Source organism: Nycticebus coucang, chromosome 10, assembly GCF_027406575.1.
Source record: "Nycticebus coucang isolate mNycCou1 chromosome 10, mNycCou1.pri, whole genome shotgun sequence".
Taxonomy (NCBI): Eukaryota; Metazoa; Chordata; class Mammalia; order Primates; family Lorisidae; genus Nycticebus; species Nycticebus coucang.
The window spans coordinates 116,204,188-116,218,473 of NC_069789.1; the positions used below are offsets into that span (position 1 = coordinate 116,204,188).

The following is a 14,286-nucleotide window of genomic DNA, read 5'->3' on the forward strand; positions in this document are numbered from 1 at the left end:
AATTTGAACTTTTCACTGATCTGAACTGACGTCTGTTGCTGCGTCAGGGAAAACTTAGGCGACAGGTGGCACCTGCCAGCAGGGCCAGGACACGACCACCTGCTGCTGCTGCTCATCCGACGCCCCTCTCCCTGCACCTGCTTCTGTCAATCCGCCTGTGGCTGTTTCACCCCACCCCACAGTCCCAGGACACGCAGGAGGAGCATGCCAGAGAACCCCGACTTCCGCCCCGACCCAGGCCCTCCCAGTGTGGGCCCTTGCACCTCCTCAGGGTCCCAGGCAGGGCTCCTGTCTCCCCCCACCCCACTCTCCAGGCGCCCAGCACGCCTCAGCAAGTGGGGGTCTGAGGAGGTCCCAAGTTGGAGGGGCAGAGCCTGCGGCATCCAGCCTAGACCGCGGGATTCAGCCCACCCCAGAGCACAGCTGCACCAAGCCCACCTGGTGAGGAGCCCCTGGGGTGGAGGGGAGACCCTTTTTAACTCTTCTGTCAATTCTCTGGTCCCAGTCCCTTTCCCACAGACCCTGGTAGCTGATACCCCATTCACTTCCTTCTGACAAGCAGGTTGGGGGACCTTCTATTCCCCCAGACCTGTCAGGCCTTACTCCTCTGGATCCAAAATCTTGGATTCTAGTCTCCTCAGAGACTGAGTTCCAGTCGTTAATCTCCTCCTTCAAGATTCATGAGTCCTGGCCCTGACCCTCCCCCCCCCTTCATAGATCCAAGAGTCCAAACCCCCGGTGCCCTCCTCCTCAGGACCCAGGAGACCTGGATCTCAGGTCCCTACTCTCCCAAGATCCAGGAGTTGAGGCCCTCAGCCCTTCTCTCTCAGACCAGGAGTCCAGTTCCCCTTGAACTCAGAAGTTGTAGCCCAAGGTAGCTCCTATCCCTAACTCCCGGCCCTTTCCCCATTGAGTTCACATGCAGGGGCATCCTCTCCACCTTCACTCTGACCCTGCCCTCTGGGGTGGTCCCTGCCATCTCCCCTGTCCAGGTTCCCATCCTAGACTTGGCAATGACCTTGGCAGCTTCCTCCCAGCGTTCCCAAATCATCCGCTCCAAGTTTCGATCTGGTGAGAGGCTTCTCTCCATGGGTGGGAGAAGGGTGTCCCAGGTCTTGAGAATAGTCTGGGAGCATGTGTTTTCTGTGCAAATGGTAATTCTGCATAAAGGAAGGCCCAGCTAGGGTGGTGCCTGTGGCTCAGTGGGTAGGGCACCGGCCCCATATACCTAGGGTGGAGGGTTTGAACCCGGCCTCAGCCAAACTGCAACATAAAATAGCTGGGCGTTGTGATGGGCACCTGTAGTCTGAGTTACTCAGGAGGCTGAGGCGAGAGAATTGCCTAAACCCAGGTTTGGAGGTTGCTGTGAGCTGTGATGCCACAGCACTCTACCAAGGGTGATAAAGTGACTCTGTCTCTTAAAAAAAAAAAAAAAAAAAGGAGGCCCAGCAAAGGAGTCAGACTGTGGACAACCAATGAGTGGGCAAATGGCTGGTACAATGCTCAGCTCAGGGGAGCAACGGGGAGTGAGTGAGTGGGAGTGGGCTTGAGTAGGGTCAGGCACTAAAGGAACAAGGGCTTAAGCTGAACACATATGCAAAGCAGAGGAGTGGGCAGAATGGCGACTGCAGAGGATCAGTGAGGGAATGCAGGTGAGGGGACAACAAGCTATTCAGCCTTGGTTCAGTGTCTGTAGCTCCAGCCACACACACCAGGGCTGGCGGGTTCACACCTGGCCCACTAAACAATAATGACAACTGCAACAAAAATATAGCCAGGTGTTGTTGCAGGCGCCTGTAGTCCCAGCTACTTGGGAGGCTGAGGCAAGAGAATTGCTTAAGCCCAAGAGTATGAGGTGAGCTGTGACATCACGGCACTCTACCAAGGGTGACATTGTGAGACTCTGTCTTAAAAAAAAAAAGTCCTGTTTGAGGTCCCAGGGCAAGTGGAAAGTGTGTAAGTGAATGGAATTGGGGATGAATCCCCGGGTAAGCAAAGGGTACTTGAGTGTGCAAATGAGTGTGCTTACATGATTGGAATGAGTGGCTGCAAAGGTACAAGTAACCAAAGAGCAAGGAGTGTGCAAAAAGGTGCACATGTGTAGAGAAGAGCAGAAATGCGCAAAGGGAAATCCTTGCTCCAAACTGGGGACCAAATCCTGAATGCAACAGGGTAGGGGGGTTATTGAGGCAGAATGAGCCAAAAGTAAAGAGAGTGTAAAAACAAAAGTGACAGGTCTGCAAAACTGGCAGGTGAGCTCAGAGAGATGAGTACTTACTTATCTCTCTTCAAGGGTGGGTGTGCAGAGAGTGGGACTGTGGGAAGACTCAGAAGTAGCACAGAAGGGAGCAGGCACCTGCAAAACGGGGTGGACAGATGAAAGAAGGTGAGGTGCAAATGGGCCAGGCTGCCAAGATGGCAACTGTGCCAGAGGTGGGGTGGGCACACACTCATGAAGGAGGCATGTGGAGAGTGAGGGGCAGGGCTAACTCCTGCCTGCATGCTGGCTGGCTCCTAGCCCCAGAATGGCTCAGGCCTGCAGCACTCTGCTGGCAGGGAGCAGGCAGGAGGCCGGGGAAGGGAGCAGGCTGCCCGCCCACCAGCCTGCTTGGGGTGTGTAAGGGGGCTGGGCATGAGTGTCCCGCCAACAACCACTGCTCCAGGCCAGGCTCCTGGACACTCCCTTCCCGCCTCCCTCCTCCTACCTCCCACTTCTCTCTATAGTCCTCCAGCTTAGGATCCACAGACGGAATCAGGACTCGTGTAAGTGTGGGCCCCGAAAGGGAGGGAATGGTGGCCCCACTCCCCAGGAGTACAGCTGCCAGACATCCCTTGCTGGTTCCTCCATCTCAGCCCCTGTGCCCCATCGTGTCCTTTCCCAAGGACCCAGGAGTCCAGGTCCCTGGCCATCCCACCCCTAGGAGCTCTGTTTCCTACTCCTCAATCTTTCCTACCCTGAGATGTCTGAATTCAGATCCTGTCTCTTTGGAGAAGGCATACCAGGCATCCCAGACTCCACTCCTGGCACACAGAATAAGCTCAGAATGTGGCTTTCAGCTTCTCCCTCTCCCAAGAACCAGGAGTGCAAGCCCCACCCCATCCCAACAAAACCCCAGAAATCTTCTATCCTCAGCTACCACATACCCCTTGATGACCCAGGACATCATTCCTGTTTTTCTTGAGAATGTAAAAATCTGGGCCCCTAACACCTCCGTCCTCAGACCCAAAAGTCCCGGCAACCAGCTCCCACCACTTGGGTTTTGCTCCCCAGGCCTGCCTCCTGCATCCTGGGGCCCTCCTTTCCACACAACCTTGATCCTCCCTGCCTGGCTTGCTGCCTGCAGGCCTCTCAGGGTCCTTCACTGCCTCTCCAGGCTCAGATCCAGACCTGTGGATCTCAGCCTCAGGCCCAGCACTGGCCCCAGCCTCGGCCTTGGGCCCTGCCCCTTTCCTCTTCAGCCCTGGAGTCCTGCTCCCCGAGCCAGAATATTTTCCTTGGAGGTCTCCAAAGGAGGTGAGTCTCTACCGGAGTGAGAAGTCCTTCTGAAAGTCTAGCCTTGGTCCTTCTTGCTACTCCCCCTTTTTCTCCTATCTTGTGGTGCCAGGCTGACACCATACTTTGTCTGCAGCTCTGAGGCATAGCACATCCTACCTACTTTTTCAGGAGTCTCTCACGATCTCCCAAAGTTGGAGGGAGTCCAAGCCCAGGGAGAATTTGGCATACTACCAATACATGTCCCCACAGCCAAGACAAGGGTCCGGGGCAGACCACCAAGCTGAAGAGGGGTCAGCCCTGGATCCTCCCAGGCGACTTCTGTGGGAAAGGACAAACTTACAGCAGCCACATCCTAGGTATGACTCCCATTACTGTTTTCCCAGGATCCAGAAATTCAAATCCTGGCATTCTCCTCCCTCAAACCCAGAGCCCAAGACCAGAGGAGTTTGGCCTGGAACTCTCTGCTCCCCAAGGGCTCAAGAGACCAATTTCCCAGTCCCTATCCCTGCAGACCCAAGAGTCTGGGCTCCCATTGCCTTCTTCCCATGCACAGAAACCTAGCCCCATGTCTTTGCTCTGGAGAACCGGAATTCTGGGCCCGTTCCTGCATCTTCTCCAGCCCCTGCCTTTGAGGACCCCAGAATGCCTTTCCTCTTCCTACCCCATCTAACCTTTGTTCCCCCCTCATGACTATCGCCAGGATGAAGTCCACTCCCCTCACTCCCTCTCCACCAGGAGTCCCCAGCCCCCCTCCTCCTCCACACAAGTTGGAACTTCAGACCCTTAAACTGGAGGAGCTGACGGTGAGTTTGGGGTGTAACCAGGCTGTAACCACCAAAACGTAGGTGGTTTCCTATGGTGGAGACCCAAAAGTCTAACCCTGCAGCCTCTGCCCCATGGAAATCCAGGAGATCGGGTCGCCAGTTCCATCCTTTTTATGGTCCCAGAAATGCGGACTCTTAGTCCCTCCTCCGTTCCCGATTTCCAAATGTCTTGCCCAGGCTCCCGCCTGCTCCCTGGAGCTCGCCTAGCACCGCCTCTCTCTAACCCACACCCAGGTCTCAGAGTTGAGGCAGCAGCTGCGCCTACGGGGCCTCCCGGTATCTGGGACCAAGGCTATCCTCTTGGAGCGCATGCGCAGTGGCGCCCCGCCCCGCGAGCGCCAGAAACCACGGCGAGAGGACAGCCCTGCGGGTGGTTCCTGGCGGCGCCTCAGGCCTAAAACTCTGGGAGCTGCGCTGCGGCCGGGCTCGGTGAGGGCGGGACTAAGTGAGAGAAGGCAAAGTGGGACAGGGCGAAGTGGGGAGTAGCCAATGAAGTGTGGGGGCGTGGTCCGGCGCCCAGAAAATAAGACCACGAGGGGGAGTGGTTCAGAGCATTGTGGGGCGGACCTTTGGAGAGAAGAAGCCAATGACAGAATAGGGGGTGAGGCCAAAAGAGGGATCGGTGAGCAAAGGGTTGGGACAGCAGAAGGGGTAGAGAGAAAGATTGCGAGTGGGTGGGGTTGCGCCCTGTGACCTGGCCTACGGCGGTTCCAGGTCAAGCCAAATCCAGTATCTCACAGACCACCTCTTCAAAGTGCCGCGGATACCCCTGTGACGGCTCCAGCTCTGGCTCCAACCGTGGCTACAGCCCTGATCCCTTCCTCAGCACCGACCTCAACGGCCCTGACTCTGGAGGAGGAGCTGCAGGAAGCAATACGAAGGGCGCAGGTGAGAGCGTGAGGGTCTAAGAGAGGGTAGGGGGTCTCCGGTCAGGTTCCAGGCTCACGCCAAGTCTGCCTGTTCGCAGTTGCTTCCCAACCAGGGCATCGATGACATCCTGGAAGATCAGGTGGAGCCTGATGGTAAGAGCCGAACTCTTGGATCTGAGGGAAAGGGGGCTGAAGTTCTGGGCTCATGAGTCGGAGGGAGGAGTGGGCTGGGAAACTGGACTTCTGAAATGGGAAATAGAGTCTGGCACCTGGATCCCTGACTTCCTGTGTTCATATACCATTTTTTTCCTTGCAGACGCGCTGCCCCCCATCCCCTTGGACTTCCCAGGCTCCTTTGACGTGCTGTCTCCCTCCCCAGACTCTGAAGGCCCCTGGTCTGTCTTCTCTTCCCTCCCATCCCCTATGAACTCCTCATCCCCCTCTGCCAGAGGCCCCACGGATTCCTTAGACTGGCTGGAGGCCCTGAGTGGGGGGCCTCCAATGGGCTCTGGCCCCCCAGCCCCCAGCATCTTCTCTGCTGACTTATCTGACTCCAGTAGCACCCAGCTGTGGGACCTGCTGGAGATTCCATGGTGATGGATTCTAGGGTTTCCAGACACTACAAACTGGTGGGAAGAGAGACTGAGGGTGGTGAGTGGGGGTTGGAACATCCAGAAGAGCCCCTCCCACAGACAGAGGATCAGAGAAAAATCCCATCTCCACCTGGGAACTGTTACTGACATGCCAACTGCCTGAACTTTGCCTACCTGACCTCTTGATCCCTGTTTATGTTTGTACAGTCAGGGCAAACAAGCTGCTTGCTGCTTCCTTCAGAGATATCTTGAATGATTTTATCCCCCTCTTCCTCCACCCCTCCCCCAGTAAATAACTGCCTGTTGTTTGGGGAATCTGGAAAGTGGTTATGCTATTTATTTATTTATTTATTTTTGAGACAGAGTCTCAGTCTGTCACCCTAGGTAGAATGTAGGGGCATCATAGCTCACAGCAACCTCAAACTCTTGAGCGATGCTCTTGCCTCAGCCTCTACAGTAGCTGGGACTACAGGCATGTGCTACCATGCCTGGCTAGTTTTTTCTATTTTTAGTAGAGACAGGATCTCACTCTTAGGCTGGCCTTGAACTTGTGAGCTCAAGCAATCCACTTGCCTTGGCCCCACAGAGTTCTAGAATTATAAGTGTGAGCCACCAGCCCACCCATAACTACAACTTTAATTAGGCAAGAAATGAATTTCAGGCTGTAACCCTTTATTAAAAACAAAAAACAGGTTCAGCGCCTGTGGCTCAAGCGGCTAAGGCGCCAGCCACATACACCTGAGCTGGTAGGTTCAAATCCAGCCTGGGCCCACCAAACAATGACGGCTGCAAATAAAAAATAGCAGGGCGTTGTGGCGAGCACCTGTAGTCCCAGCTACGTGGGAGGCGGAGGCAGGAGAATCACTTGAGCCCAGGAGTTGGAGGTTGCTGTGAGCTGTGATACCATAGCACTCTACCCAGGGCAACAGCTTGAGGATCTGTCTCAAAAACAAACAAAAAAACACTTTCCTCTCCACTATGGGAGGCCTAGGTGGGTGGATTGCTGGAGTTCAGGAGTTGGAGACCAGGCTAAGCAAAAGTGAGACCTGTCTCTACTAAAAATAGAAAAACAGGGTGTGGTGGCTTGAGCCTGTAATTCCAAGCTAGAGTACCATGGCATCACAGCTCACAGCAACCTCTTAACTGTTGGGCTTAAGCGATTCTCTTGCCTCAGCCTCCCATGTAGCTGGGATTACAGGCCCCTACCACAATGCCCTGCTATTTTTTTGTTGCAGTTGTCATTGTTGTTTGGCAGGCCTGGGCCAGGTTCGAACCCGCCAGCCTTGGTGTATGTGGCCGGTGCCCTACCCACTGAACTATGGGCACCACCCAAAGACATTTCTGTGTTGACACCCTCATACCCATTTGTCCCCATCTCTACCCACCTCATGCCACTCTGTCCCCATTTCCTTCTGCTTGGAGGCCCAAAGAGAGTCGGAGCCAGAGGGTGTGTGTGTGACCCATTCAGGCTGGTTAGGGTGAACTTGCAGGAACCTGGAGCCAGAAGGAAGGTTTGCATCCAGTAATGCCCATGGTCACCCAAATGTTTTGAGGATAAAGGGTTAGATGGTGTGGAAAGGAGGCAATGGAAAGCCAATCAGAGAGAGGAGGGAGGGATATGGATAGAATAAATGGAAGCAAAGGCAGACAGAAATGGGGACAGAGTGGCCTGAGGTGGGTAGAGATGGGGACAGATGGGTATGGGGTAATTGACACAGAAAAGTCTCCAATGGGAAATAGAGACAGACAGGAAACACTGCCACACCTTTCCTGATCCTTCCAGGGCCATTTATCACCTCTCCACGTTTTCAGCCTGACTTAAAAGGTCCTGCAAGACCCAGTCTCCACCCACCTGTTGCAGTAAATGGGACCTCACAAGGCTCCCAGGTGGCCAACACCCCGCTCACTTTCAAATGTTTGCAAGTTCTCTTCCCTCTGCAAGGACACTGCCTTCCAGGGGATCCCTCACATGCTGAGGCAGGTGGATTGCTTGAGCTCACGAGTTTGAGTCCAGCCTGAGCAAGATCCAGACCCCCATCTCTAAAAATAGCCAGACATTGTGGCAGGTACCTTAGTCCCAGCTACTTGGGAGGCTGAGGCAAGAGGATTGCTTGAGGCCAAGAGTTTGAGATTGCTGTGAACTATGATGCCACAGCTCTCTCTTGTGAACTATGATGCCAGGGTGACAAAATGAGACTGTGTCTCAAAAAAAAAAAACAACTCACTATGCCAGCTTCTGAACCAGAGGAACTGTAGTGTTATCCCTCAAGACTTCCAACTTGCTAGAAGATGCCACCAGAAGAAAGATCAAAGCCAATCTGCTTACGTTAAGCCATTGTATTAGGCTGAGCCATATCCAGAGAATTCCTAAATGGTTGTCTAGTTCTTTCCCCCTAGTCACAAATTGCTGTCAGGTCTCTTGAGTTTGACAAATTAAACAACTGAAACATTCTAGAAATTTTAGGAACAACACACATAAGTTGCATAAACATCCATGTCAGGGTTTGGGAGAGAAAGGGGCATCAAATTGTACATAAGAAGCTTGTAGATTTTTTTTTTTTTTGTAGAGACAGAGTCTCACTTTATGGCCCTCAGTAGAGTGCCGTGGCCTCACACAGCTCACAGCAACCTCCAACTCCTGGGCTTAAGCGATTCTCTTGCCTCAGCCTCCCGAGTAGCTGGGACTACAGGCGCCCGCCATAACGCCCGGCTATTTTTTGGTTGCGGTTTGGCCGGGGCCGGGTTTGAACCCGCCACCCTCCGTATATGGGGCCGGCGCCTTACCGACTGAGCCACAGGTGCCGCCCTGTAGATTTTTTTCATCCTATGACTTTGTTTTCAATAAGGTGTTCTCCTCATCCTGACACCTCTTGCCAGCTCCACTGCCCAAAGATCAAGGAACAGATCAGCATGTCACCACCTCCTAAGGAGTGAGCAGTGTAGAGGCCTGACACAGAAATCGATTTCTTCCCCGATACTAGCATCTTCAACTGCACATCTTCCCATTCTTTACTCCATTTTGGCCCTTTCAAGTGTGGGATCATTCATTCCTCATCTGAATCCAGAAGGGCTGGTAGTTTTACATCTGTCACTGAAGAAGGAGCATTCCCTTCTACCCATTAATCATCTTCCCGTGCTTCGCTTACTATTTCTATTGGGTTCTTGTTTGGAATGTCTCATTTTCATTCCTTCAAAGCTTTCCATCAGCATAGGTTCTTTCTTTTCATCCTCCTCCTCTTCCTCAGACAATGGTGAAAAGGCAAACCTCTGGTTGTTGGCAGATGGTTGCCAGAGAATCATGATGACAAAGAAGATCATGGAGAACAGCAAGGGCCAAATGGCATCATCCACCCACAGCTCCCACCAGTCCGATTGACATGCCGCTCTTCTGAACTTCCTGGTTGTCCAGATGATAAACATAATATATGCTGCCACTGCCGAGGTGTGTTGGTGAAAGGTCAATACAACGAGAGTTTTACAATGTTCCTCCAGTTTTAATAGCTTCATTGTTTGAGTCAGGCTAATATCTATAATATAATACAGGCAGCAGTTGCTGAGAGGGTCAGGTTTACCATCAGAGCCAAGAGACAAGAAATACACCCAGTAATTCTGAGGACCCCTTTCATGCCAGAGAACAAAGAGGGCTCCTGCTACCACAACCTTCTGAAGGGTGACTCCTAAGTGTGGCTTGACTATGCCATATCCCAGGCTGACTATGATGACCAGCATTCGAGCCAGTGAGCATTTCACTGCCCAAAGCAGCTCTGCAAGGAGCAAGGCACCTTGGACAGATTCTCCTTTGTACCGAATATTCTGAAATTGTGCATAAAAGACAGCCTTCTCAAGCATTCTCAGGAAGATTACGGCACCAATCCAAAACTGAATTCTCAGGAGACCTCTTCAGTAGCAGGCAGACCAGGCCAGCCACAGAACACCAAACAGGGCGTATCCAATACACATCACCATAAAAAAATCATCAAGGAATAGTCTTCAAGTGTAAGATATGCATAGGGATCCTTCACTTCAACAGTCATAGTAAAAAGATTATTTAAAAAATTTTCTTTTGATGATTCCTTTGAGGATAAAATGCTGACATGTACAATAAAAACGTATGGTGCATCTTGCCAAGTTTGCAATGATTCATGCGTTGCAGTTTTGTCTCCAATAAAGGTAAACATTTGTTCCATTCTCCTTAGCCTCCTGTTTTTCTTTTCTTTTTTTTTTGCATTGACCGGGGCTGGGTTTGAATTGCCACCTCCAACATATGGGGCCAGTGCCCTACTCCTTTGAGCCACAGGCAGCCTCATGTTTTTCTCCTAAAAGAGACAGTCGATGCACAAAATCCCAAGAAAAGCTCTGTTTTATTTTTTTATATAATGATGCAGTTTTTATTGTATTGTATTTTAATTAATTAATTGTTATTTATTTATTTATTTATTTATTTTGAGACAGAGTCACACTTTGTCGTCCTCTGTAGAGTGCTATGTCATCCCAGCTCACAGCAACCTCAAACTCTTGGACTCAGGGGATTCTCTTGCCTCAGCCTCCCAAGTAGCCAGGACTACAGGCGCCTGCCATAACACCCTGCTATTTTTAGAGTCTCTCTCTGGCTTAGGCTGGTCTTGAATTCATGAGTTCAGGCAATACACCCGCCTCAGCCTCCCAAAGTGCTAGGATTACAGGCATGAGCCACCATGCCCGGCCAAAGCTGTGTTTTAAAGAGTACACTGCAGTTCTGGAACAATTTTGATGATGTTTGATATTTGCCAGACAAGCCTTTTTTTTCCTTGAGTTTTTCCAAATATTTCTCTAAGTCTTTTCCCTTGAAGTTATAGATTTCATTATGACAATCAGCACTTTTCAGATACCAGGTTATATTCAAAGACTGATCACAAGGTTCTCCATCAAATTTCAGAAATATAGAGGTATTTCTGAAGAGGATCTTTCCAAAACTAAAATAATTTTTCCCTTTTCTGATGAGACACCACTCCTCCTCTCCCTCCTGTTGCTGAAGTGGCCCTGACAGTCCTCTTAAGATTTTTTTCCAGTTTTGGCCGGGGCCGGGCTTGAACTTGCCACCCCTGGTATATGGGGCCAGCTCCCTACTTCTTGAGCCCCCTTTTAAGATTTTTTTTTTGTAAAGATAAGAGTCTGATCTCAAATTTTTAGGCTCCAGGGATCCTCAGCCTTCCAAAGAGCTGGGATTATAGGCATGAGCCACCACACCTAGCCTACATAAAGTTCTAGAAATATAAAGCTTAAATGACAGAAAGCAGATCAGTGGTTTCCTGCAGCTGGGAGCTGGGAGATTAACTGCAAAGAACACAAAGAAACTCTTCAGAGTGATGGAAATTTCTCTATTTTGATTATGCTGCTGGTTATACAACTACATAATTATAAAAAATCATACTGGACGCTGAAGTGGGTGCATCTTTCCTTAATTGCCTTATTAACATATAATTCACTTACCTTATAAGTCATCCAATTAAAATGTACAATTCATGGCTTTTAGCATATGCACAGAGTTGTTCCTCCACCTCCACAATCAATTTTAGAATATTTTTGTTACCCCAAAGAGAAACTCCATTCCATTTAGCTGTCACTCCTAATCTCCCCCAGCCCTTAGCAACCACTAATCTACTTCCTGTCTCTATAGATATGCCTATTCTTGACATTTAATATAAATGGAATCATATAATATGTGGCATTTGTGTCTGCCTTTTTCCACTTAGCATTACATTTTCTATGTTCTTCAACATTGTAGCCTGTGTCAGTGCATTACTCCTTATTATGTCTGAATAATATTCCACTGTATGGACAAATTAATTTTTCTTATAGAGATGGAAGTCTCACTCTTGTTCAGGCTAGTCTTGAACTCGTGAGCCCAAGTGATCCTCCGGCCTCATCCTCCCAGAGTACTAGGATTACAGGCCACTGCACCTTGTTACATTTTATTTATCCATGTAGAGGATGATCATTTAGCTTGTTTCCGGTTTTTGACTACAATGAATAATGCTGCTTTAAACAAGTGGGCACATTTTATTGTGTTCAATAACTCTGGGGAGTTGGACGGCGCCTGTGGCTCAAAGTGGTAGGGCACCGGTCCCATATGCCAGAGGTGGCAGGTTCAAACCCAGTCCCGGCCAAAACCCACAAAAAAAAAAAAAAGATAAAATAACTCTGGGGAGTAAATACCAGGCAGAACTAAACTGTTTTGTTTAGAGATGCATCCAGACATCATAAAAGGATAAAGAAAAGCAGGTATATGCCAACAAAAGTTATTCACTATCAACTCCAGTGGAGAAGGAGAGGCTTACTGGGGTTTTTTTGGTTCCTGACAGTATCCCACGTGTGCAGTGAAGGGTTGACTAAGCACACCTGCATTGTCCAAGCCCTGCACGTTTCAAAGAAAGATTCTGAAGCCTTGACTGGCTCCTAGGCAGTAACCTCTAAGTCCTTGGAATGTCCTGACTGATAAGAGTGTCTTGGTTTACCTGGAATTTTGGGTATTGTCAGTCTATGCTAACAGTATGATTTAGTTTGGGGTCCTTGGGCCACACTGTATTAGTGTATCCCTCTGGAGAGATAAAAGGTTGAATTACTAAAGTCAGCCATATGACGCCACGCCACTCTACCCAGGACAACAGAGTAAGACTCTGTCTCAAAAAAAAGAATAAATGGGCAATAAAACTGGGTGTTTCATGTCAATGTGACCCTTACTACCAAGGCTTGGAAGAGTTTCTTTGATAATACTCCATAGTGCTGTCACCCAGTAAACCTCTTTCTCTCTGGGCAGTGCCTGTGATTCAGTGAGTAGGGCGCCATACTGAGGGTGGAGGGTTCGAACCCAGCCCCAGCCAAACTGCAACAAAAAATAGCTGGGTGTTGTGGCAGCCATCTGTAGTCCCAGCTACTCGGGAGGCTGAGGCAAGAGAATTGCCTAAGCCCAGGAGTTGGAGGTTGCTGTGAGCTGTGATGCCATAGCACTCTACCGAGGGCGAGAAAGTGAGAGTCTGTCTCAAAAAAACAAACAAACAAAAAAAACAACCAAACGGGTGGTGCCTGTGGCTCAAAGGGATAGGGCGCCGGCCCCATATGCCAGAGGTGGCAGGTTCATCCTCCTGCCTCAGCTTCCTGAGTAGCTAAAACCACCCTGGCCGAAAACTGCAAAAATAAATAAATAAATAAATAAAAACTTTTTTTCTCCACTGGAGAATTAATCACTGTCCATGCAACTCCACTGGAAGAGCACAGCTAGAAACGTGTGTTTGGTCTCTCCTGGACTCTGCCCTATGTATCTTAACCTTTCCTAATTTTAATCTATATCCCTTCACTGTAATAAATCATACTTACGAGTATAACAGCTTATCTGAGTTCTGTGACTTTTATTGTTTATTTATTTTTTTGAGACAGAGTCTCACTATGTTGCCCTGGGTAGAGTGCTATGGTGTCACAGCTCACAGCAACCTCAAACTCTTGAGCTCAAGCAATGTTCTTGCCTTAGCCTCCCAAGTAGCTGGGACTATAGGCACCCACTACAATACCCAGCTATTTTTTGTTATAGTTGTCAATGTTGTTTAGTAGGCCCAAGAGGGGTTCGAACTCACCAGCCCCTGGGTATGTGGCCAGCACCCTAACCATTGAACAACGTGGGTGCTGAGCCGAGTTCTGTGACTTTTAGTAGCAGATCACTGAACCCAAAAGTTATCTTGGGGACTTTTGAGACACCAGGTCTTAACCTGTATGAGATTTAAACAGGTTTACTGCCCATTTATTATTATTTTTTTTTTTTGTAGAGACAGGGTCTTACTTTATGGCCCTCGGTAGAGTGCCGTGGCCTCACACAGCTCACAGCAACCTCCAACTCCTGGGCTTAAGAGATTCTCTTGCCTCAGCCTCCCGAGTAGCTGGGACTACAGGCACCCGCCACAACGCCCGGCTATTTTTTGGTTGCAGTTCAGCCAGGGCCGGCGCCTTACCGACTGAGCCACAGGCGCTGCCCCATTTTTTTTTTTCTTTTTTTCTTGAGACAGAGTCTTACTCTGTTGCCCTGGGTAGAGTGCGGTGGCATCATAGCTTACAGCAATCTTAAACTCTTGTGCCCAAGCGATCCTCCTGCCTCAGCTTCCTGAGTAGCTAAAACCACAGGCACCCACCACAACATCCAGCTAATTTTCCTTTTTTTTTTTTTTTTAATAGAGACAGGGTCTTGCTCTTGCTCAAGCTGGTCTCGAACTCCTGAACTCAAACGATCCACCCACCTCAGCTTCCCGGAGTGCTAGGATTACAGGAGTGAGCCACTGTGCCCAGCCCACTTTATTCTTTAAAGTGTGTGCATTTCATGATGCTTCATATGTATGATGTTGCAATATTTAAAAAAAAGAGAGAGTTCATGATTAACTAAAGGTGACAAAGAAAGTGGAAGAATCAAAAATAAGTTTCTGGGTTAGGCTGACCTAGAAAACAAAAGTGTGACAGATGAGAAAAAAAATAGATTCAAGGAA

The 14,286-nt window shown here is 49.7% G+C and overlaps 1 protein-coding gene and 1 pseudogene across 6 annotated transcripts; one reads left to right on the forward strand and one right to left on the reverse strand.

Annotated features, from left to right (window-relative positions):
* The first annotated feature begins 74 nt into the window (after positions 1-74).
* On the forward strand, positions 75-7,930 carry MAMSTR (MEF2 activating motif and SAP domain containing transcriptional regulator). 6 transcript variants are annotated; one of them, XM_053606454.1, is made up of 11 exons: positions 322-441; positions 755-874; positions 993-1,071; positions 2,725-2,763; positions 3,345-3,514; positions 3,665-3,852; positions 4,197-4,299; positions 4,555-4,749; positions 5,035-5,208; positions 5,288-5,342; positions 5,506-7,930. In XM_053606454.1, the coding sequence occupies exons 3-11, from the start codon at positions 1,014-1,016 to the stop codon at positions 5,784-5,786; spliced, it is 1,263 nt and encodes a 420-aa protein (XP_053462429.1). In that variant the 5' UTR covers positions 322-441; positions 755-874; positions 993-1,013; the 3' UTR covers positions 5,787-7,930. The 6 variants fall into 6 exon arrangements, with proteins under 6 accessions (XP_053462427.1, XP_053462428.1, XP_053462429.1 ...); XM_053606455.1 differs by lacking the exon at positions 755-874 and adding an exon at positions 2,294-2,386 and having other exon boundaries at positions 384-441; XM_053606456.1 differs by lacking the exon at positions 755-874 and adding an exon at positions 2,294-2,386 and having other exon boundaries at positions 384-441; positions 3,375-3,514.
* A 430-nt stretch (positions 7,931-8,360) lies between these two features.
* Positions 8,361-9,965, reverse strand: LOC128596770 (transmembrane protein 87A-like; annotated as a pseudogene).
* Positions 9,966-14,286: the final 4,321 nt, after the last annotated feature.